A 24,524-nucleotide genomic window follows, 5' to 3' on the forward strand; every position below is an offset into this window, starting at 1 on the left:
GGGGCTGAGAGAGCTGGAACGGCAGTGTGGGGCTGAGAGAGCTGGAGCGGCAGTGTGGGGTTGAGAGAGCTGGAACAACAGTGTGGGGCTGAGAGAGCTGGAGTGCAGTGTGGGGCTGAGAGAGCTGGAACGGCAGTGTGGGGTTGAGAGAGCTGGAACAACAGTGTGGGGCTGAGAGAGCTGGAGTGCAGTGTGGGGCTGAGAGAGCTGGAGCGGCAGTGTGGGGCTGAGGCAGCTGGAGCGGCAGTGTGGGGCTGAGAGAGCTGGAGCGGCAGTGTGGGGCTGAGAGAGCTGGAACGGCAGTGTGGGGCTGAGAGCTGGAACGGCAGTGTGGGGCTGAGAGAGCTGGAACGGCAGTGTGGGGCTGAGAGAGCTGGAGCGGCAGTGTTGGGCTGAGAGAGCTGGAGCGGCAGTGTGGGGCTGAGGCAGCTGGAGCGGCAGTGTGGGGCTGAGAGAGCTGGAGCGGCAGTGTGGGGCTGAGAGAGCTGGAGCGGCAGTGTGGGGCTGAGAGAGCTGGAGCGGCAGTGTGGGGCTGAGAGAGCTGGAACGGCAGTGTGGGGCTGAGAGAGCTGGAGCAGCAATGTGGGGCTGAGAGAGCTGGAGTGGCAGTGTGGGGCTGAGAGAGCTGGAACGGCAGTGTGGGGCTGAGAGAGCTGGAGTGGCAGTGTGGGGCTGAGAGAGCTGGAGCGGCAGTGTGGGGCTGAGGTGAGGCAGCTGGTACATTGCAGCCCACTGGTGTCTGAATACGTGAATTAGTACATGTGACAGAGAATGTGGAGAGTGACTGTGAAGGGGTGGGGAGAGAATGTGGAGGGAGAAGAGAGAGTATGGAAGAGGAAAGAGAGAGTGTGCAGTGTGGGAGAGAGGGCATGGAGGGGGAGAGACAGTGTCGAGTGGGAGAAAGGGTGTGGAGGGGGAGAGAGAACAAAGAGAGGATGTGGCGGGGGAAAGAGAGGGCATGGAGGGGGGGAGAGCAATGGTTTGGAGGGGGAGAGGGGACATGGAGGGGAAAGAGGGTGTGCAGGAGGAGAGATTGTGTGAGGGGGGGAGAAGCAGGGTTGGGCAAGAGAGTGATTCACATTCATTTCTTGGCTATGTTGGCCTGGGAATGTAAGGTCCGGAATAGTGTTTATATTTCCCAATGGCAGTTTTACATGGGACTCCAGCACAGAAAAAGGCCATTTGGCCCATCCCATCTATGCTGGTCTTTATATTCCACAATAGACTCCTCCCACCCTTCTTGATCACATTATCAGCTTTTTTTCTTCCTCATGTTTATCAATTCCTTTGACTAAATCTAAACTAGATTCATGGTTATAAATGTGAGGTTATTCACTTCGGAAACTGAAACAAGGCAGTAGACGACCTGAATGGCTGAAAATTGGGAGAGGGAAGTGTGCAGCAGCACCTGGGTGTCCTTGTATCAGGCTGAAGATAAGCATGCAGGGGCAGCAGGCAGTCAAAAAGACAAATGGTTTGTTGGCATTCATTGTGAGAGGTATCGAGTACAGAAGTAGTTGCAATTATACAGGGCCTTAGTGAGGCCATACTAGAGTATTGTGTTCAGTTTTGGTCTCCCTTTCTGAGGAAGGATGTTCTTGCTCTCGAGGGAGTGCAGTAAAGGTTTACCAGGCTGATTCCGGGGATGGTGGGACTGATGTATGAGGAGAGATTGATTAGGTTAGGATTATTTTTGCTGGAGTTCAGATGAATAAGGGGGATTTAGACCATAGAACATTACAGCACAGAAACAGGCCTTTTGGCCCTTCTTTGGTGTGCTGAACCACGGAACTGCGCCTTAATGAACCTGCTAAATAAAAGTCTGAATTGGGCGCTCCAGCTTCTGAAGAGCGTTTTCAGAGCTTCCAATGGCTCTCTGACTCAGATCAGTGGTGGGTGGGAAGGAGGGAGGCGGGTCATATCATTCTCTGGTTGGAGGGGGGAGGAGGGAAGTGAGGTCAGATCGTTGCCTGGTTGGGAGGGGGAGGAGGAGGAGGCGGGTCAGATGTATCGCCGGCAGGGGGGCGGGGGGGCAGGGAGCAGGGGGTTGGGGGGGGGGTGGCGTTGGTGGTAGGGCAGATCGTTGTCTGGTGGTGGGGAGGGAAGAGGCGGGTCAGATGCCCCTCTGGAAGGGAGGGGAAGTGAGGCCAGATCATTCTCTGGAGGGGGGGCAGTGAGGCAAATTCATTGTCGGGGGAGGGGGTGAGTGAGGCCAGATCGTTGTCTGGGGGAGGTGGAGGGGAGTGAGTCAGATCATTGTATTGGGGGGGAGGTAGGGGGGAGTGAGCCAGATCATTGTATTGGGGGGGAGGTAGGGGGGAGTGAGTCAGATCATTGTATTGGGAGGGAGGCAGGGGGGAGTGAGTCAGATCATTGTACTGGGGGGGAGGTAGGGGGGAGTGAGCCAGATCATTGTATTGGGGGGGGGAGGTAGGGGGGAGTGAGCCAGATCATTGTATTGGGGGGGAGGTAGGGGGGAGTGAGCCAGATCATTGTATTGGGGGGGAGGTAGGGGGGAGTGAGCCAGATCATTGTATTGGGGGGAGGTAGGGGGGAGTGAGTCAGATCATTGTATTGGGGGGGAGGTAGGGGGGAGTGAGCCAGATCATTGTATTGGCGGGGGGGGGTAGGGGGGAGTGAGCCAGATCATTGTATCGGGGGGGAGGTAGGGGGGAGTGAGCCAGATCATTGTATTGGGGGGGAGGTAGGGGGGAGTGAGCCAGATCATTGTATTGGGGGGGAGGTAGGGGGGAGTGAGCCAGATCATTGTATTGGGGGGGGAGGTAGGGGGGAGTGAGCCAGATCATTGTATTGGGGGGGAGGTAGGGGGGAGTGAGTCAGATCATTGTATTGGGGGGGAGGTAGGGGGGAGTGAGCCAGATCATTGTATTGGGGGGGAGGTAGGGGGGAGTGAGCCAGATCATTGTATTGGGGGGGGGTAGGGGGGAGTGAGTCAGATCATTGTATTGGGGGGAGGTAGGGGGGAGTGAGTCAGATCATTGTATTGGGGGGGAGGTAGGGGGGAGTGAGTCAGATCATTGTATTGGGGGGGAGGTAGGGGGGAGTGAGTCAGATCATTGTATCGGGGGGGAGGTAGGGGGGAGTGAGTCAGATCATTGTATTGGGGGGGAGGTAGGGGGGAGTGAGCCAGATCATTGTATTGGGGTTGGGGGGGTGGTGACTGAGGCCAGACGATTCTCTTTGCAGGGAGAGGGTGAGGCCAGATCATTGTCTGGGGGAGTGGGGGGGGCTGGGGGGGGGGGTGGTGGGGTGGAGGGGGGAGGGGGAGAAGGGAGACCGGCAGGTAAGACGTATCTTGAGGTGGGGGGTTGGAAAGATGGATCTCTGATGGGGGGCTGATGGATCTCTGATGGGGGGCTGATGGATCTCTGGTGGGGGAGTAGATGGGTCTCTGATGGGGGGGGTAGATGGGTCTCTGATGGGGGGGGTAGATGGGTCTCTGATGGGGGGCTGATGGATCTCTGATGGGGGGCTGATGGATCTCTGGTGGGGGAGTAGATGGGTCTCTGATGGGGGGGGTAGATGGGTCTCTGATGGGGGAGTAGATGGGTCTCTGATGGGGGAGTAGATGGGTCTCTGATGGGGGGGTAGATGGGTCTCTGATGGGGGAGTAGATGGGTCTCTGATGGGGGGGTAGATGGGTCTCTGATGGGGGGGTAGATGGGTCTCTGATGGGGGGGCAGATGGGTCTCTGATGGGAGGGGTAGATGGGTCTCTGATGGGGGGGGTAGATGGGTCTCTGATGGGAGGGGTAGATGGGTCTCTGATGGGGGGGTAGATGGGTCTCTGATGGGGGAGTAGATGGGTCTCTGATGGGGGGGTAGATGGGTCTCTGATGGGGGGGTAGATGGGTCTCTGATGGGGGGGGTAGATGGGTCTCTGATGGGAGGGGTAGAGGGGTCTCTGATGGGGGGGTAGATAGGTCTCTGATGGGGGGGCAGATGGGTCTCTGATGGGGGAGTAGATGGGTCTCTGATGGGGGGGTAGATGGGTCTCTGATGGGGGGGTAGATGGGTCTCTGATGGGGGGGGGTAGATGGGTCTCTGATGGGGGGGTAGATGGGTCTCTGATGGGGGGGGTAGATGGGTCTCTGATGGGGGAGTAGATGGGTCTCTGATGGGGGGAGTAGATGGGTCTCTGATGGGGGAGTAGATGGATCTCTGATGGGGGGGGCAGATGGGTCTCTGATGGGAGGGTAGATGGGTCTCTGATGGGAGGGGTAGATGGGTCTCTGATGGGGGAGCAGATGGATCTCTGATGGGGGGGGCATATGGGTCTCTGATGGGGGGGTAGATGGATCTCTGGGGGGGGGTAGATGGGTCTCTGATGGGGGGGGGTAGATGGGTCTCTGATGGGGGGGGGTAGATGGGTCTCTGATGGGAGGAGTAGATGGATCTCTGATGGGGGAGTAGATGGGTCTCTGATGGGGGGGGCAGATGGGTCTCTGATGGGGGGGTAAATGGATCTCTGGGGGGGGGTCGGGGATAGAGGGGTCTGCTGCCACTTTGCGGGCAATCGGTGGGGGGGAGGAGGGGGTAGGGGTGGCAATCAGTCTGCGTAGTGGGGGGGTGATAAGGGGGATAGTGATGTGTGTGGGTAGTGGGGGGGTAGACAAGGGGACAGTGATGTGTATGGGTAGTTAGGGGGGTGAATAAGGGGGACAGTGATATGTGTGGGGACCATCACTCCCACTTTTCACTCCCGGGCTGCTTTCTCCACTTTCTGAGGCTCGGGAGCGATCTAACACAAGCACGCTTTTTCCAATTTTTTTCTAACTGCGCATGCAGTTCAGAGCTCCGATCATTCCGGCTGCGCTAAGCCCCGTCTACAGCGTGAATAGGACTGGAGATGGCTGAGTACGTATGGGAGCACCTCAAAGCAGATTTCTAAGTCGGATCTGCATTATGTCCAGATTCAGCACTTAGAATGAAAATGGTAAAATCGGGCCCTATGTGCTAGAGCGTGGGGAGAGGTTGGAATAAACATCAATGGTACTTACGCGGAAAACAACTCCTTCGACAAGGAACCGTCTGTATAAGGCAAACCCCACATCTGTGCCCACTGCAAATCAATATATTAACATGATCAAGTTAAGACTTATCATTCAGTAATCAGAAAATATAGACCAACAATATGCAGGTTTGGTGGATTGGTCATGCTAAACTGCCGCATAGAAGTGTATGTTAGATGGGTTATGGGGATAGGGTGGGGGTGTAGGCCTGGGTAAGATGCTCTTTGGAAAATTGGTGCAGGCACGATGGGCTGAATGGGCTCCTTGTTCACTTGTAGGGATTCTGTGATTCAATAATACCAATAAACTAATTTTAAAATATGTCTAATGTAGGATTCCTTGAACACCACCAAAACAAAATCTTGGAAATTGTGCATGGCAGGAAGATATAAATGAAGGATGCATGTCAACACATGGAATTGTTTGTTTAAAGTTGAATGACAGAACATTGGGAGAATTGCATGCAATGGGAGATTAAATTCCTGTTTATGTGAATGTTTCTTGTTCATACATGCTTAAGAACAATTAATTGGGGACTCCAAATTTGTGATGTTAATTAATCCTCTCCCACACAAGGTAGTGTTACTGAAATCTCCAAAGGAGGTTTTATTTCCCTGATGTTGAATTATAGAGTGGCTGTTAGCTACATCGCTGCAGTTCAAAAGTCCCCTTCATCACAATACCTCAATAAAGTCAAATGGTCAGGACTGGAAATTAGAGGAAGGAGCAATTAGAAAACAGTATAATAAAACTTAAAAAAAAACTTACCTATAATCAAAATGAAAGCTAATCTGAAAACACCAAACAGTGGCACCATTTGTTTAAAATTCTGCAAGCAAACAAAATAAAAATATGATGGAGCTACTGTTTTTAGATCTGTCACAGCGATAAGTCTCATAAGTCACCTTTGATCTGATACCTTTGTTTATGGATGATGGATCTATGAGGGAATCTTGCTGAGTTTTGTTGGCAATTAAGTTCTCCTGCTTGCAACTTGCATTTGATGTTGGTGAACTGATCAGAGCAACACAATGTAAATGTAGGTTTACGAGGATGATCCCAGGAATGAAAAGCTTGACGTACGAGGAGCTTTTGAGGATTCTGGGTCTGCACTTGATGGATTTGAGAAGGATGAGAGGGGATTTCATTGAAACTTACAGAATAATGAAAGGTCTGGACAGAAGGGACATGGAGGTGATGTTTCCATTAGTAGGTGAGACTAGGATCTGAAGGCACAGCCTCAGAATAAAGGGATGACACCTTAGAACTGAGATGAGGAGGAATTTCTTCTGGCAGTGGGTGGTGAAACGATGGAATTCATTGCCACAGAAAGCTGTGGAGGCCAGATCATTGAGTATATTTAATTCACCTGATGAGGGATCAGTGCTCCGAAAGCTTGTGATACCAAATAAACCTGTTTATTTGGTATCACTGCCCCACTGTTTAACACTATCTGTAACCCCCACGACTTGCCTGGGTTTGCAAAATCTCACTAACTGTCCTGGCTGGAAACAATACACATCTCTTTAACCTGTGCTTGACCCTCTCTCCACTCACATTGTCTGTACCTTTAAGACTTGATTACCTGTAAAGAATCACATTCCAATCATTATTCTGTAAATTGAGCTTGTGTCTTTATATGCCCTGTTTGTGATTAGAACTCACACTTACCTGACAAAGGGGCAGCGCTCCAAAAGCTAGTGGCTTCTGCTACCAAATAAACCTGTTGGACTTTAACCTGGTGTTGTGAGACTTCTTACTGTCCTATCATCCCCAGCCAAGTTGGTATTCGTGTTGCGATTGTCCCTTTAATTCCAAGAGCTCTCATTTTTAACATGTCTGCAGTGTGGAACTTTATCAAATGCCTTTTGTTAGTCCATATACGTCAAAAGGCATTATTCTTATTAACTCTCTTTATTACCTCACCAAAAGCTTAGGCAAACACAATTTGCCTGTAATAAATTTGTGCTGACTTACTTAATTAACCCATATTTGGCCCAAGTGACTATTAATTCCACTGTGAGCAAAGTGTCAGCAGCTTGTCCACCCTTAGCCACGCTGAGGCCCTTAAGTAGCCAATTAACTGCTATATGAGGCTCGTAATCTGCCTCTGCCACAATTGTTCAGTCTTTGAGTTAAGGATGAGCCATAGTGAAGAGCCAAGCAGTTTTCATTATTTGGGCTTTTGTCAGACAGAAAGGGAGGAGGTACCTCCATTAGGGAACCCCTTATGCCTATTTATGACACCCTCCCCCACAAGATTATATGCCCCACTAATTCGCTTCTTAAGGGCCTCAAAAGGCACAAGACAGGGTGGCTGCCCAGCGCCAGTCCAGCCCATCATTACATGGGGAACAGGATTGGGGGTGGGCGAGAATGTGGTGGGAAGGCCACCCTTTTTCTTTTATGAGGCCCTCCCAAACCCTCCTCCTCCGGGCTTAAACTACACCAGTGAGCGAAAGTCAAATTCAGCCGCATACATTCAGACACAAATTTCCCACAGTATAATTTCCGTGCTGATGTGTTTTTCAATTGCTTCTCCAAACTCACGCTTTTCCCTTTGTCTGTTTGGCTCAGTGTCAGGTTACTCTATCTGCCTTCCCCAGAGTTATATATTCCTTCCTTCCCCAAACTACAAAGAAAACAATGAACAAGAAAGAAAGGAAGCCGGTAATGGGCCTAATTGCTGAGTATTCTGTCAACACAGAGATTCTGATACAAATTAAATATCTGGATTGCATAGTCACAAGATCAATCTATCGTATTTTGAGATTAAAAGCCACAATTGGATAGAGACTGACATTATAGATTGATGTTCTCCAATTTTTTCCTAAATTTTCTTGAAGGTGTTCGACGTGGGTTACCATGTTACCTGTGAGCCTTCCAATATATAAAACAGGAGATCACTCAAAACGCTTTTGTCTACCAATCATCCACACCCCCTCCCACCCCCATGCATACAATTACATGAATGAAACATTAATTAATTCTGAGCACTTACCACCAGTACATTCATAAAGTAGCCTCCCATTAGAGCATAGCCTCCCCCAGAAGCTCCAACTAATCCAAGCTGTGGGTCAAATATTGAGCTAGCCAATGAGCCTGCAACAAAAGAATGACAAAGGATAATGGGGCATTACTTCACCAGCCTAGACTGTTTGAACTGAGTATAGCATACCTTACCAGAAATTACACCTTGCCAGAGCTCATTTACAGAACTTCTAGTCTGGTCACAAAGCTAAAACACATTGGCTGGAATTTTACCGTTCCGCCGCCACAGGAATCGGAGCGAGCGAGGGGCAGGCCATGGAAAAATCCGTTGACCTCGGCAGGGATCTTCCGATTTTGGGACAAGTGAGGCTGTAAAATCCCGCCCATTCCCTGGGTTAATCCAACCCTCCCACCCCTCAATAGTACTTGTCTGACATTCTTTGTCTTCAGCTCTGATGAAGTGTCATCCTGACTCAGAATGTCAGCTGTATTCTCTCTCTACAGATACTGTCAGGTCTGCTGAGATTTTCTGTTTCCTCCTCCCCCTATCCACCCTGACCCTGGTCTCATGTGTACGTTGTACACATAGCACGTTGAAGTTTGGCTGCAACAAACATCAGAGGCATGCCACACTGTCGCATGCTCTGCCACAGATTAAGTGACACCTAATCCCATGCAACAGATTGTATTGATTATTTAACCACTTCTGACTGTGCCCACCCCAGTCCAACACCAGCATCTCCACATCAACACTTTCACAAAGTACATTCAGCTGCCCCATAATCAACAGCTGTACACCAGAGATTACAACATTCCAGAATTGCAATGTCAGATGACAGGAAATATATTTGGATAACGTTTGAAGACTCCTATATTTAGGCTGGCATGTTCTGTGTGGTTCCACCCGGTTCATTTCTGTCAAGAATCTAGGTTCCTAAATTATTCATCTCATCACAGTGAATGTAGTGCTGCAATGGAAGTCGGCAATTTTAGGAATGTGAAACATAAGGCCCATCCAGATGGAATTTATCGTTGCTATTAGCTTATAGATATCCCGGTTACAATAACACTAGTTTCTTATATACTCTCTGGGGCGGCATGGTGGCACAGTGATTAGCACTGCTGCCCAGGCCCCAGGGTTCAATCCCAGCTTGGGTCACTGTCTATGTGGAATTTGCACATTCTCCCTGTTTCTGCATGGGTTTCTTTTGGGTGCTCCGGTTTCCTCCCACAGTCCAAAGATGTGCAGGTTAGGTGGATTAGCCATGCTAAATTGCCCCTTAGCGTCAGGGGGACTAGCTAGAGTAAATGCATGGGGTTACGGGCCTGGGTGGGATTGTGGTCGGTGCAAATTGATGGGCCAAATGGCCTTCTTATGCATTGTAGGGATTCTATGATTAAGTGTGAGTCATACTGGTCAGACACACCAGCTTGCAAAAGAGACCCAACACAGCAACGTGCACATAATGGGACTTAGTATCAATACAGGGCCTGGACTGGTGGTTATCAGGGGGCATTGGAGGTGGGGAAGCAATTGTGCATGAGAAACACATAACATTGTAGCATGCATGGGAATGCCCCATATCAACTGGGACTCCTTATTATCATTTCACTTCTGGGTTTGTGTTTCCATTGTGTGTGAGCGGGCATAATGCAAACCTACACGATGCAACTATTTAAAGATCCACTTTGCAGATGCAAGGGACGGAAAGGATTGAAGATTTATATGTTGTTCACAGTCAAGTAGAAGCAGAATAATTGGAGCCGGGAGGGCAAAGACAGCATCCAGGTATAACAAGGTACCCGTGGATGTATGGCTGGGTGCAATAAGGGCAAGAAAGTCAGTTCTCTCTCTGAGCAATCAGAAAAAGAAACCTGTAGTCAGAACATAGAAGGTGTGATTGAAGGTGGTCCAACAAAAAATAATTTCAGTTATAGTAATTTTTTCACCTTGCCCTTTCTGCGCCAATCACTGCCATTCACACCAGTCTTCATATAATTGGACTTGATCCCCTGATTCTCAGCATACATCTTCAAATGGCATTTCCTACAAATTTCCCACATGTATGTCATTGCTACTCATGATGTATCTATCTGATGGTTGTCTTCACTGAATGCACTGCATTCATCACATGGACACATGGCTTATAGATGTCCATCTGTCTGTCACGCCACCCTTGCAGGAGCCACAGGGGCTAACCACATAGATGTGCCAGAGATAGAGAAATGTTTTGTAGGTCACTGGGTGCACACACATGGGCGTTTCCGAAAATGAGTTAATTTATTTAATTTATTATCACTTTAAATACATTACTTTGCACCACTTTACATTCCCCACTCTGACAGGTGCTAACTCGACTTTCATTTATTTGTCACTGATTGTGAAGGTATGGAACTACCCGAGATCTGTTGATGTGTGCCTTCCAGTTCAGTGCGAGTAATTAGTTTTCCCCCAAGTTATTAAGACTGTTCTGGCAGCCTGAATGCGATTACTGTCACTAGAGAGGTAGTGCTTGATCGACTACCGGGACTGATGGTGGACAAGTCCCCAGGACCGGATGGAATGCATCCCAGGGTTCTGAAGGAAATGGCAGAGGTGATAGTGGATGCCTTAGTGATTATTTACCAAACTTCGCTGGATTCCGGGGAAGTGCTGGAAGATTGGAAAATGGCTAATGTTACGCCGCTGTTTAAAAAAGGTAGCAGCAAAAGGCAGGGAATTATAGGCCGGTTAATTTAACGTCTGTTGTTGGAAAAATGCTTGAATCCGTCATCAAAGAAGAAATAGCGAGGCACCTAGAGAAGAATTGCTTGAAAGAGCAGACGCAGCACAGATTCGTTAAGGGGAAGTCGTGTTTGACGAATTTATTGGAATTCTATGAGGATGTGACTAGTGCGGTAGACAGAGGGGAATCGGTGGATGTAGTGTTTCTAGACTTTCAAAAGGCGTTTGATAAGGTGCCGCACAGAAGGTTGCTTCAGAAGGTTAGGGGGCATGGAGTTGGGGGTAAGGTGTTAGCGTGGATAGAGGATTGGCTGTCAGATAGGAGGCAGAGAGTTGGTATCAATGGGTGCTATTCTGATTGGCGTTTGGTGACTAGTGGAGTGCCGCAGGGATTGGTGCTGGGGCCTCAGCTATTTACCATTTATATAGATGATCTGGAGGAGGGGGCTGAGTGTAGGGTGACAAAATTTGCTGATGACACAAAGATGAGTGGAAAAGCAAATCGTGCGGACGGTGTGGAAAGTCTACGGAGGGATCTAGATAGGCTGAGCGAGTGGGCGAGGACCTGGCAGATGGAGTACAATGTTAGCAAGTGTGAGGTTATTCACTTTGGCAGGAATAATAGTAGGAAGGACTACTACTTACAGGGCGAAAAGCTGCAGCATGCTACGGTGCAGAGGGACCTGGGGGTCCTTGTGCATGAGTCGCAAAAACCCAGTCTGCAGGTGCAGCAGGTGATCAAGAAGGCGAATGGGATGCTGGCCTTTATAGCGAGGGGGATAGAATATAAAAGCAGGGAGGTCTTGCTGGAACTGTACAGGGCACTGGTGAGGCCGCAGCTGGAGTACTGTGTGCAGTTTTGGTCGCCTCACTTGTGCAAGGATATTTTGGCCTTGGAGGGAGTGCAGAGGAGGTTCACTAGGCTGATACCGGAGATGAGGGGGTTAGACTATGAAGAGAGACTAAATAGACTGGGTCTGTACTCGTTGGAGTTTAGAAGGACGAGGGGGGATCTTATAGAGACGTATAAGATAATGAAAGGGATGGATAGGGTAGAGGTAGAGAGATTCTTCCCGCTCAGAAAGGACAGCAGGACTAGAGGGCACAGCCTCAAGATAAGGGGGGGCAGTTTAGAACAGAGTTGAGGAGGAACTTCTTCACTCAAAGGGTGGTGAATCTCTGGAATTCTCTGCCCATTGAAGTGGTGGAAGCTACCTCGCTAAATATCTTAAGACACGGGTAGATAGGTTTTTGGTAGACAAGGGGATTAAGGGTTATGGGGAGAAAACGAGAAAGTGGAACTGAGCCACTTCAGATCAGCCATGATCTTATTGAATGGCAGGGCAGGCTCGAAGGGCTAGATGGCCTACTCCTGCTCCTACTTCTTATGTTCTTATGTTCTTATGTCCTGAGCAGTAATGTGATTGACTGGACTGGTGCTGGGTTATCCATCTTCTACTTAGTATTGGAATCCTTATCAGATAAGAAGTGCTGAATAGCTTGTTCCTCCTTCACCCCTAGCACTCACTCTAGTGCTATGTTACACACGTTACAGTATGCCACATCTGTCCCAGGCTGTCAGTGCTGTATACTAAAGGGTGCCTCCAGACCTGCCCAGATACCTGAAGACAATCTCAATGACTTTCTCAATCTGGTTGTCATACAGCTCATGTTTTAGCACTCCTGGTGTTCATTGGTGAGGTTCGTCATTGGGCAGGTTTAAAAGTAATATCCTTTGTCATCTGGCAAGCACACTCAAAGCCGGATTCCAAGCCTGAGCAGGTCGAGGGAGATGGACTGCCATTGTATGAGTGCATCCTTGGCAGCTCCCAGGGAATCTGGCATAGAGTTCTTTGAATTTATTTGTGGCTGTGCACCAGCTTAACACGGATTTAGTGAAATCCCTTGCAGCTGCTAGTTGATCTGGGGGTGTTTGGAATAGAAAGAAAAGAAATAGAATAGAAAGCATTTAGCACAGGTTAAAAGGATGTGCATTGTTTCCAGACAGGAAAGTTAGTGAGAGTTTGCAAGTCCAGGCAAGTTGTGGGGTTACAGATCGTGTGACATGAACCCAAGATCCCGGTGGCAAGGCTGTTCTCTTCCTGTTGGGGAACACTTCAGCTGTCACGGGCATTCGACCTCTGATCTTTGGGTAAGCGTTCTCCAGGGCGGCCTTCACGACACGTGACAGCGCAGAGTCGCTGAGCAGAGACTGATAGCCAAGTTCCGCACACATGAGGACAGCCTCAACCAGGATCCTGGGTTCATGTCACACTATCTGTAACCCCCACAATTTGCCTGGACTTGCAAAATCTCACTAACTTTCCTGTCTGGAAACAATAAACATTCTTTTAACCTGTGCTTAATGCTCTCTCCACTCACATTGTCTGTACCTTTAAGACTTGATTAGTTGTAAAGATTCACATTCCAATCATTATTCACGTAAATTGAGTTTGTGTCTTTGTGCCCTGTTTGTGATCAGAACTCCCGCCCACCTGATGAAGGGACAGCCTGTTCCGAAAGCTTGTGGCGTTTGCTACAAATAAACCTATTGGACTTTAAGCTGGTGTTGTGAGACTTCTTTCTGTTTTTACCTCAGTCCAACGCTGGCACCTCCACATCATGTGCTTGGAATGCCATGTGTGGACAAGTAATGACAGACTCTGCTTGTAGAACATCAATCAGAGGTGAGTTTCCAAGTGTCTGCTCGTTTCACTTATTGTCATCACAGGGAAAGAGTTTATAACTTCCAGGCCTCCAAACAATCCACCCACAATCTGTCTTACACATTACTGTGCCACTGGCTGGCTGCCAGACCACTGCAGAGTCTCTGATAGTCCCTTTAAGGAACCAGAGGCAACTTCCACAACCAAAAAAAAGGACTGAGTATTCTTTTAGGAGGCTGCAGATGTCTGTGACCTACGTAGAATCATAGAACCTATAGTGCAGAAGGAGGCCATTTGGCCCATCGAGCCTGCACCAACAACAATCCCACCCAGGTCCTATCCCCGTAACCCCACATATTTACCCTCCTAGTCTCCCTGAACATAAGGGACAATTTATCATGGCCAATCAATATATCCTGCACATCTTTGGAATATGGGAGGAAACTGGAGCACACAGAGGAAACCCACGCAGACACAGGGAGAACATGAAAACTCCACACAGACAGTGACCCGAGGCCAGAATTGAACCAGGTCCCTGGCGCTGTGAGGCAGCAGTGCTAACCACTTAGCTGCTGTACCTGACCTGACAACCTCAAACTCCTCTCCAAGCTGAAGGAAGTTAAGTCTGTCTACAGTTCCTGTGAAGTTGATAGTGTCTCCAGAAAGCCTCAACCCCTCTGCTGCCTCTACTCCTATCCATCTGCAGCTCCCTCCACACCATGGTACCTGGCTACTGATGGGTTCATCTTCTTAAAGTTAAAGTTTATTTATTAGTCACAAGTAAGGCTTACATTAACAGTGCAATTCCTTATCCAATGTCCATTCAAAAGCAGCCACATCGTCATTCTCCATGATGTTCACTGTAAATATCTCCACTCATTGTAAATATAACCTGTAATTCTGGGGTGTTGTGAGGCACATCAGAATACCACATTCAGAACTGGAAGAACTTCAACCATGTTGCATTTTATGTAATGTCAAATTTGAACTGTAATATTTATCAAATTTTATGAATAAAGTATATTTTTGGAAGATTCCAAAATATCTTCCAAATTCCAAATCAGGATCACAACTTCATTATAAGAGTCAGATTTAAATATTTTACTGACGGGCTACCCTGGAGGGATATTGAGACATCTCAGTGTCCAATTCCAATACAAATAGTGGGTGCATGTGTGGTAGGTTAGGGTCATGTCTTGAGTATTTGGTAGTTCAACACAACTCTCAATCTCCACCCATTGTGTGAGGTGGAGTGGTTAATTTTGAAGCTGTGGTCTTTTATATGTAGTACATGAGGCAGAAACGAACTTTGATTTCTAAAAAAACATGTCGCTGAAGTTGCAACATGTTGTGCCTCTTGCAGTGTGGAAATGTTGGGGAGAGTTATACTGCAGAGTTATGTTGCATCATGCTGTTTGTAATTTTCATAAATGGCCTGGATGAGGAAGTGGAGGGATGGGTTGGTAAGTTTGCCGACGACACGAAGGTTGGTGGTGTTGTGGATAGTTTGGAGGGAAGTCAGAAGTTGCAGCGTGACATAGATAGGATGCAAGGCTGGGCAGAGAAGTGGCAGATGGACTTCAACCCAGATAAATGTGTAGTGGTTCATTTTGGCAGGTCAAATGGGATGAAGGAGTACAATATCAAGGGTAAGACTCTTAGCAGTGTAGAGATCAGAAGGACGTTGGGGTCCGGGTCCATAGGACTCTTAAATCGGCCTCGCAGGTAGAGGATGTGGTTAAGAAGGCGTATGGTATACTGGCCTTCATTAATCGAGGGATTCAGTTTAGGTGTGGGGAGATAATGCTGCAACTTTATAAGACTTTGGAGTACCGTGCTCAGTTCTGGTCGCCTCATTACGGGAGGGATGTGGAAGCTATTGAAAGGGTGCAGAGGAGATTTACAAGGATGTTGCCTGGATTGGGTGGCATGCTTTATGAGGATAGGTTAAGGGAGCTCGGTCTTTTCTCCTTGGAGAAACAAAGGATGAGAGCTGACCTGATAGAGGTTTATAAGATGTTGAGAGTACTGATCGGGTGGATTCTCAGAGGCTTTTTCCAGGGCTGAAATAGGTGCTATGAGAGGACACAGGTTTAAGGTGCTGGGGAGAAGGTACAGAGGAGATGTCAGGGGTAAGTTTTTCACTCAGAGGGTGGTGGGTGAGTGGAATCAGCTACCGTCGGTGGTGGTGGAGGCAAATTTGTTAGCGTCTTTTAAGAGACTTCTGGATGTGTACATGGCACTTAATAGGATTGAGGGTTATAGGTAAGCCTAGTAGGTAGCGATATGATCGGCGCAACTTGTGGGCCGAAGGGCCTGTTTGTGCTGTAATTTTTCTATGTTCTATGTTCTAAAACCAGTTCTCCCAGGGTAGATATGAAAATGTTCAAACAAGTTTGGAATGCTTAGTTAGAATCATAGAATTCTACACTGCAGAAGGAGGCCATTTAGCCCATTGAGCCAACACCGACAATAATCCCACTCAGGCCCTATCCCCATAACCCCATGCATTTACCTTAGCTAGTCCTCTGACACTAAGGGGCAATTTAGCATGGCCAATCCACCTAGCCATATTTGGACTGTGGAAGGAAACCGGAGCACCCGGAGGAAATCCACACAGAGACATGGAGAAAGTGCAGATTCCACACAGACAGTCAGCCAAGCTGGGAATCGAACCCAGGTCCCTAGCATTGTGAGACAGCAGTGTTAACCACTGTGCCACCGTGTTGCCCGTTAAGTTGTTATTCAGATATATATCATAGTGCAAAAAGATAAGCACAACACTATTTACCTGTGTACAATATAAATTAGTTTGTGAGGACTGAAATGCTTACTTTTGATAGACCTTCAGCTTAATGTTCTTCTTAAGATATATTTTACTCCCCGCCCCCACAACACTTCATGCCCCCCCATTGCCTGCATCCTCATGCTAAAATTAAAGCATTCCATTCCTCATTGCTAAAGACATGATTTGGAATAGCACACAAAGGATCGTGAAATTGTAGAATTAGCTCACCTCCAAGTACACCTGCAAGGTAGACCAAGCCCACCCGATGGCCCTTGTGAACCAACTCTAATGGAATTCCCAGAATGAGTTGCATAAACAGGTTTCCTATGATATGCTGGACACTGCAGGTACAAAAGAAGAGGTAATTTGTGATTATTTGCATTTCACCCTTAAGACTGGTTTCATGACCAAAAGTTGGAAAGAGGATTGTGGCGTTCCTACTCATTCTGAAATGCTCAAGAAATGTATGGTCCCAATGACACACATCCTTTGGTTATCACTGCAGCATGTATCCTAGCAGACCACAGACCATTCCTCATTCCAGAAAGCAAAGTCACCCTTCAACAAAACACATTTTCTAGAGAACAACTTGTTTGGTCAAATTTGGTAGATGTTTAGAATTCCTATCATTCTGTTGAAGTGATTTGATTATAGATACAGGGCCAGAACTTTACACATCTGGCCTGGGCATGCAGCACACAAGAGGCCACTGGTGATTTCCGACGTCAAGGCGCACACACGTGATTTTAAGATCTGTAGGGACGTGATCAAATTGGATGCGTTTCCACTGACAATTAAATGGCCAATTAAGGCCATTACAAATTCAATCTGCAGGAATTTTGTGCTTGTGCTTAAGGCAACATAACATAGAACATAGAACACTACAGCACAAACAGGCCCTTCGGCCCACAAGCGCTGTTCAGATCCCTACCTACCAGGCCTATCTATAACCCTCAATCCCATTAAATCCCATGTATTCATCCAGAAGTCTCTTAAAAGACCCCAACGAGTTCGCCTCCACCACCACCGACGGCAGCCGATTCCACTCACTCACTAGCCTCTGAGTGTAAAACTTACCCCTAACATCTCCTCTGTACCTACTCCCCAGCACCTTAAACCTGTGTCCTCTCGTAACGACCATTTCAGCCCTGGGAAATAGCCTCTGAGAATCCACCCTATCTATACCTCTCAACATCGTATAAACCTCTATCAGGTCACCTCTCATCCTTCATCTCTCCAGGGAGAAAAGACTGAGCTTCCTCAACCTATCCTCATAAGGCATGCCACGCAATCCAGGCAACATCCTGGTAAATCTTCTCTGCACCCTTTCAATAGCTTCCACATCCTTCATGTAATGAGGGCAAAAAACATACCCTGCAGATGCTGCATTTGGTCCTTTTTCCCCTCGCTGACATCAGCATTGGAGGCAGCTTACTGACATTGCTGTTGTGTGGCCATGATGACCTTGGCGATTGTCCTCTGGCCACTGGTACGTGAGTTGGCTCCGGCTGGGCAGGTGCATCAAGCCCATGACTGGGCACTCCTCAGATGTTGTGGCATTGTCCAATATGGCAGCCATTGGCAGAGGGGTGGAAGAGCTGCTGCCCTAGCTCAGAGTACCCTGGAGGAGTCCACAGAGACAATTGGCCGCTCATCCGCCAATGTGAGGTGTGTTTGCACGGCCCTACACACCTTTGATGGACAGGCACCTAGCAGAAAGACTAGGTACCTTATCCATCTCTAACACTGGCTGTGGTGATGTGCCAGATTGCAGGTCAGGGCATGATCGCTGGAACTCCTGTGGGTGTCCCTGTAGCTGTCTCTATAGAAGAGTCATCACTTTCTCAATGACGGAGGCTGTGCACTCGGTGCTTAAGATCGACGCAGTGCTCAGGGTCAACATGAACTCCTCAATGAAGGAAGTCATGGCACACAAATCCTCACGGATCTCTATCAGATCTCCTCGTGCATCCTGCTGGACTTACAGCAACCCCCGCCTGACCAGAGGCTTGCCATCTGCCTCGGACTCAGCGTGTTCCTGGTCTCCAGCAGTGCTCCCACTGTCGGCACGCTGAAACCTCTCTACCCATGTCACTTCCTCATGCAAGTGTGATGCACCCTCACTATTGTGCACTGCTCGCGGAGGTGACATCCTAATGTCCGCTGATGTGTGAGTATCTGTGCTGGTGCTGGTTCTGACAGAGAGTGTGATGTTTCTGCAGGCAGAGTGGTTTCTTCAGAGGTCCTCGGGTGGTCCTGGGCACTGGCAAATGGTGCATTTGCAGGAGGAAGCAATCGTGTCAGTACAGTCATCATTCTTTCACTGTGTATGTGAGGTGGGCAGATAGACAATGGGGACAACCTGTGAGATATCATCTGCACTGCAGTTTCAATGGGCAGTATCATTGCAACATTGCCTTTTGAAACAACAGGACTTCAATAATGTTTGCAGCAGTCACTGAACAAAAACCTGTGTGCTGCACTCCCACTTCAGCACACCCTGTGCGATGGGCTGGGTGATGGAAATTAGCTCAAGAACCTCCATCTAGAACCAGGTGAGGAAGTTCAGGTTTGCAACCCATCTTCCATCCTCCTCTGCTCTGCTGCATTCTCATTTCTCTTCTCCTGAAAGTAACAAATAGATTGCATTATTAATGCACCCATACCTTAAAGGGCCGTTCACACTAGCAACCACCCCTCCTCCCCCCACCCCCACTCGAGCTAGCTGGCCATGTCCACCTCACTCTCCAATGCACAGAGACCAAGTGGTCAGACATCCCAGCTTTGGTGTCACATGTTTCAGTACCAGTTGTCACACATCACTTTACAATTTTACCCGATCCAGGGAACAGGCACTCACCTCCCTACCTTTCTCCACACAGTTCCACGTCCTCTTTACTTCGCTTGACGATCAGAGTTGGTCATCTGACGTCTTGTGGCACTGAATCCCTGTGTGACGCATCACACCATGCCCAATGACCTGGGCAGCCACCTCCCTCCGAATCTTCTCGGTCCTTGGACATCAGGATGGCCCACCTAGCTATTGCTTCCTGGGCAAGGACAGGCTGGCATGGTGTCACAATGGTTAGCACTGCTGCCTCACAGCGCCAGGGACCCGGGTTTGATTCCAGCCTCAGAATGTTTGCACATTCTCCCAGCGTCTGTGTGGGTTCCTCTGCATGCTTCGGTTTCCTCCCGTGGGTTAGGGGAAGGTTAACTGCATTGCCCAGGCTAAATTTCCCATTAGTATCCCAAGATGAAAAGGTTCGGGGGATTTAGTAAGTGTGTGGGGTTACGGGGATAGGGCGGGAGGAGGGCCTGGATAAGACACTGTCAGAGAGTCGGTGCAGACTCAGTGGAATGAATGGCTTCCTTCTGCACTGTAGGGATCCTATGACAGGCCCTCATCCAAGAAGGAGGGGTTCGCTGGAACCCCGCAGCCATCTCCGTGGCCACCAGGTACTGAGGCCTTTGCCATACAAATATCCTATTTCAGCACTTGATTGTTCAAGAGCTCCATCAGCCTCCCAGACACTCTCGTGGCAATGTTCATGGAGCTACTCCTCCACTTTTTAAACCCAGTCACTGGGTCCCCATTGGACCCAGCACCTGATGCTTTCCTGCCCCACCCACTCAGAGACCCAGTTGGGAATGCGTTTCACACCGGATAGGATTTAATTGACCACCCAGCATGATATCACATTGAAAATGAAATCTGGGTGAGAGTGGGTTATGCCTCTAATTCTGGCTGCACTGACCTCATGCACACGCCCAGCGAGTCTTTTGATTTCCTCAACTGCAAATATCACTGGCATTGCTGCGGGGGTTTCTGCTGTTGGATTTGCTGTTTTCTGCTCCATTTATGTTATCAAAAGCTTTCTAAAAATCCATATACACCACATCCCTGGTTCTCAATTATTACTGCAAGCATTATCCTCAAAAAACTCTACGAAGTTTTGTCAAACATGATGGGAGGAATTCTCCTGTCCCACCCACCACGGGAATTGTAGCGGGCAGGGATCGGACCACACAGAGATCCATCGACCTTGGGCAGAATTCTCTGGTTTTGGGGCAAGCGCGCCGGAGAATCCCATCTGACTTCTTTCATAAATCTATGTCGACTCTGTCCAATTTTATCCTTCTTTTTTAATTGTCCAGTTATCGCTTCCTTTATAATAGAATCTAACATTTTCTCTCCAACTAAAGTCAAACTAACAGGTCTGTAGTTCTGCATTCTCCCTCTTCCTCCCTCCTTCAATAGTGGAGTTCCATTTGCTACTTCCCGGTCCTCAGAAACCTTTCCAGAATCTACTGAATCTTGAAAGATAACTAATAATGTACCCACTATCTCTCTAGTCACCTCCTTCAACACTTTAAGATGAAGCTCATCTGATCCATGGTATTTATCACCCTTCAATCCAGTTAACTTTTTAAATCATTCACTCATTCTAATTTCCTTTAGCTCCTCAGTTTCACAAGTTCCTTAGTTGCCTAGTATTTCTAGGGGATTTTTGGTATATTCTTCCGTGAAGACAGACGCAAAGTAACTGTTCAGTTTCTCTGCCATTTCCATGTTCTCTTCAATGAATTCTCCTGTCCCTCACTTGTAATGGGCCCATATTTGTCCTCACTAATCATTTTAGAAATAAAACAATATTTCTGTTCGAGACACTTACCCAGCATGCACAAGCATGTAAGAAATAAATCTCCAGGCTTCCTGTCTCTTATCGGGCCTATATATAAATGGACTCTCCCACACCCCTGTGTCCAAGGTAATCCACTGCTTCTGAGGCATCCAGACTGCATAGTAAATGAAAATAGCCAGCTGAAAAATAAAATGAGAGTTTCACAATTGCCTATTCAAACACAAATTCTCCAGAAGTAAATAATTTAGCCAACTAAACAGTAAAGTTGTGGGAGTTATGAATTCTTGGATTTGACTTATTGTACTATTCTATTTGGAGATCCAATATTTGCATATGTATACGACTCATCCAAAGAATCTGATCCCACACGACGTGCAATAGTCCTCCTAGGCCACCTAGGGTCTTTTATTTAGTAACCACATTTTATTCTCATTTTATCTTTCTCCCCCTCTCAGAGAATTGTGCGCCACTGGAGAAAACTGTCTCCAAACGCCCAATCTCAGTGCAAAAAGACAACAACAAAAGGACAAGGGCTAAACATTTTAGAACTGAGGTGGAGAAATTTTTTCACCCAGAGAGTGGTGAATGTGTGGGATTCACTACCACAGAATGTAGTTGAGACCAAAACATTACCTGATTTCAAGAAGAAATTAGATATAGCTCTTGGGACCAAAGGTATCAAGGGATGTGGGAGGAAGAGGAAATCAGGACATTGAATTAGATGATCAGCCATGATCAAACTGAATGGTGGAGCAGGCTCAAAGAGTCAAATGGCCATTCCTGCTTCTAGTTTCTACATTTTCTATGTAGAAGGGAAACAAACACTTCCTTAGCCGCAGGACTCTCACACTACAAGTGGCAAATTAGGAAGAGGCTGAAACCCTCTCAGTGAGTAATGATATAGCCAGAAATCATGTATAGTATCTGCTCTTGCATTTAAACCTCACCATATTTTGAAGCAACAGACATCTCTAGAGTTTCCTAAGTGGGAAATATGTAAGTATTTGTGAGTTAATTCCAGATGAATTTGGCTTCGATCTCATTTTTACCAACAAGCATTGTGAATAGTATGAACATTGTTAAAGTCTGATTGTATTCTTTATTTTGTTCTCCAAAAGTGAGCGATGACCTTCTTATATCATAATAAAATAAGTTATATTATTTTTAACAGAGGAACTAGGAGAAGCCCAAGAACAAACAGCATGGTTGTGCCAACTTAACGGACAGAAATACAATTTTCACCAGCATAGTTTGAGAACTGCACAAGCCACAAAATATCTCAATCAAATCAGACTACACTAAACAAATAAATCAGATCTGTTCTGACTTTTCGTGTCCCATTCAGCAACTTATGACGTAAAAGGCAAAAATTTTGACTCAGAGTAATTGTTCTGTGCAACTCAAATTATCATATTTAAATTTCCTATGCAAATTGCTTTCATTTCTGAAAACACTCGATTATACATTTTTAAAATACATTTTTCAAGATCCAAAAAGCATTTTTTTGCATAAAAGAAATGCAAAATACAGTGGATGCTGGAAATCTGAAATCAACACAGAAAATGCTGGAAATACTCAGCAGATCTGGCAGCATCTGTTGTGGGAGAGAAATAGAGTAAACATTTCAAGTCCAATGCGAGTCTTCTTCAGAACTGAAAATTTGAAAAGGCTCAGTAGTCCTCGTCTCAAACTGTGGTTTGAGTTTTCAAACTGTGGTTCTCCCAGGTGTCCACTGAACTTTTTGGTGTATAAGACAAAACTTTACTCACCAAAAGATCAGGCCTCATCTTAAAAGCAGTTTTGACTTATCTATCAAATAGTCATTGATTAGTCAGACTGGACGCATGAATTTTAGACCCTTGTGCCTTTTGAATTGTGAGTATAAATAAATCCAAGCAAACCAAAAATCTCCAGTCAAGTCACACCAATGCTATACAGCAGCAGCTTCTCTAATGTAGAGTAAACTGCGCTGAAAGTGTTCTTGGTCAGTGATCCATTAGTGTAAGGATTAATATGCTAATGTATGCTTTTGCAGTTGTCCTGGGAGTCATGTCTGTTACAAGTTTATCTGTGTTTGTGCTGGATGATTTTCCTTCATTAACAAATGTATCAATAAAATATATGTGACTAACCTGGTCTCATCGTATACAGTGCTTCGACTTGTATATGAGTGGAGTTTGGAAAAATTGGAAATCTAATCAATTTGACTTATGCCCCGCATCAACTTACACACCAGAAAATATGGTACATAGGATCCCAGGGTTGCAAGAACTTCATAAGCAGCTGCAATATTTTCCGTATTTGTGGACTTGCTAGCACAATATTTTGATGCAGTGAATAAAATATTTCCTTTGGGTATGGAAGCTCTCCAAAGTTAGGGTACAGGTTCGGCGGAAGTGCCTTAATCTTTGCTGGGCTTCCTACAGAGAAGAGCATGAAAATCACTGCTCAAGGCCAAGGTGAAAACCATAGCACAAACAGAAGGAGAATTTTAGAAATCCATAAAATTGTATGATGAAGACAGAAACATGTCAGTTGATAAGAAATAGGTGTCATCATCTCAAGATCTCCAGTTTATTATTAGTGCATAGGTCTTGCAGATCTAGTGAAGTTTCCTCCCACACTCCAAAGATGTACTGGTTAGGTGGATTAGCCATGGTAAATGTGCGGGGCTACAGGGATAGGGTGGAGGGGAAGGCCTGGGTGGGATGTTCTTTTGGAGAATAGGTGCGGACTCAATGGGCAGAATGGCCACTTTCTGCACTGTAGAGATTCTATGAAAGAAAACGCTATCAGATCTGCTGAACATTTCCAGCATCCTCTCTTGTTATTATGGCTTGAAATGCTTGTTCATCAACTGAGTACTGAAGTTGTATTGCTATCATTTATCATGTAATAGACAGCTATTCTTCATAGTGAAGAGTTTTAACATGTATAATGATTAGTGTTCCTTTTGATAATCCTGGTTAATGATGAATAATGAGGAATGTAATTGTTATAATGCTATAATGTTGCATTTCTGAATATATAAAGACAGGAATGTAAAAGACTGCAAAATGTATTTTTGGTCCATCTGGCCTGTCGCAATATGAAACTGTAAAGCAAATTCTTAGAAAATCATCTTACTTGTAGTGGCAAATCAGAGAAAGTCATTGTTCTCCAATATGCATTCATCTATTCGAGTTATATTAGTTTAGCATAAATGTGGACTGTACCTCAGCCAAACTTATGGAGATAATGAAGATCGGTGGAGGAAGACAGTTTGCTCTTTCCATATAGCGACTTCTCGTGTCTTCAGGAAGCATCCAATTAGACACAGTTGTGTGAACCTTATGACACCATGAGCAGCATTGTGGCGACTCTCTATTCGCCGCTTCATTCAGATTTTCAGTTTCTTCTTCTGTTGGTTTCATCTCCATCTTCAGCTCCTTAGTAAATCCAAATTCCGTATTATCTGCTTTTATTAAAAAGTCACAACAGTTACCAGGACATCAAAATTCAACAATTCAGAATGACACATGCTAGGATCAGAGACATACTACTTTTGGCTTATCTGCAGAAAATAGTACAGCAAAGAAACATTGTAATATTGTGCTTGATTTCTATCCCATTATATCATCAGTCTGGATAAATACTGACTATTCAAATTGCTGGTGTTGAATTAATAGATTTGATC

At 46.7% G+C, this 24,524-nt stretch overlaps 1 protein-coding gene across 1 annotated transcript in view; it reads right to left on the reverse strand.

Moving 5' to 3' along the window:
* rhbdl2 (rhomboid, veinlet-like 2 (Drosophila)) overlaps positions 1–24,301 on the reverse strand; it is a 33,999-nt gene extending 9,698 nt beyond the window's left edge. The window contains exons 1-6 of the mRNA XM_080211438.1: positions 24,064–24,301; positions 20,879–21,027; positions 16,431–16,543; positions 8,034–8,134; positions 5,801–5,861; positions 5,021–5,082 (exon numbers count right to left, since the gene is read on the reverse strand). Coding sequence (XP_080067564.1) covers positions 5,021–5,082; positions 5,801–5,861; positions 8,034–8,134; positions 16,431–16,543; positions 20,879–21,027; positions 24,064–24,267 — 690 coding nt within the window. The 5' untranslated portion in view covers positions 24,268–24,301. The remainder of the gene's footprint in view (positions 1–5,020; positions 5,083–5,800; positions 5,862–8,033; positions 8,135–16,430; positions 16,544–20,878; positions 21,028–24,063) is intronic.
* Positions 24,302–24,524: the final 223 nt, after the last annotated feature.

The sequence above is a fragment of the Carcharhinus amblyrhynchos genome, chromosome 24 (assembly GCF_965287045.1).
Source record: "Carcharhinus amblyrhynchos chromosome 24, sCarAmb.v2.hapA, whole genome shotgun sequence".
Taxonomy (NCBI): domain Eukaryota; kingdom Metazoa; phylum Chordata; class Chondrichthyes; order Carcharhiniformes; family Carcharhinidae; genus Carcharhinus; species Carcharhinus amblyrhynchos.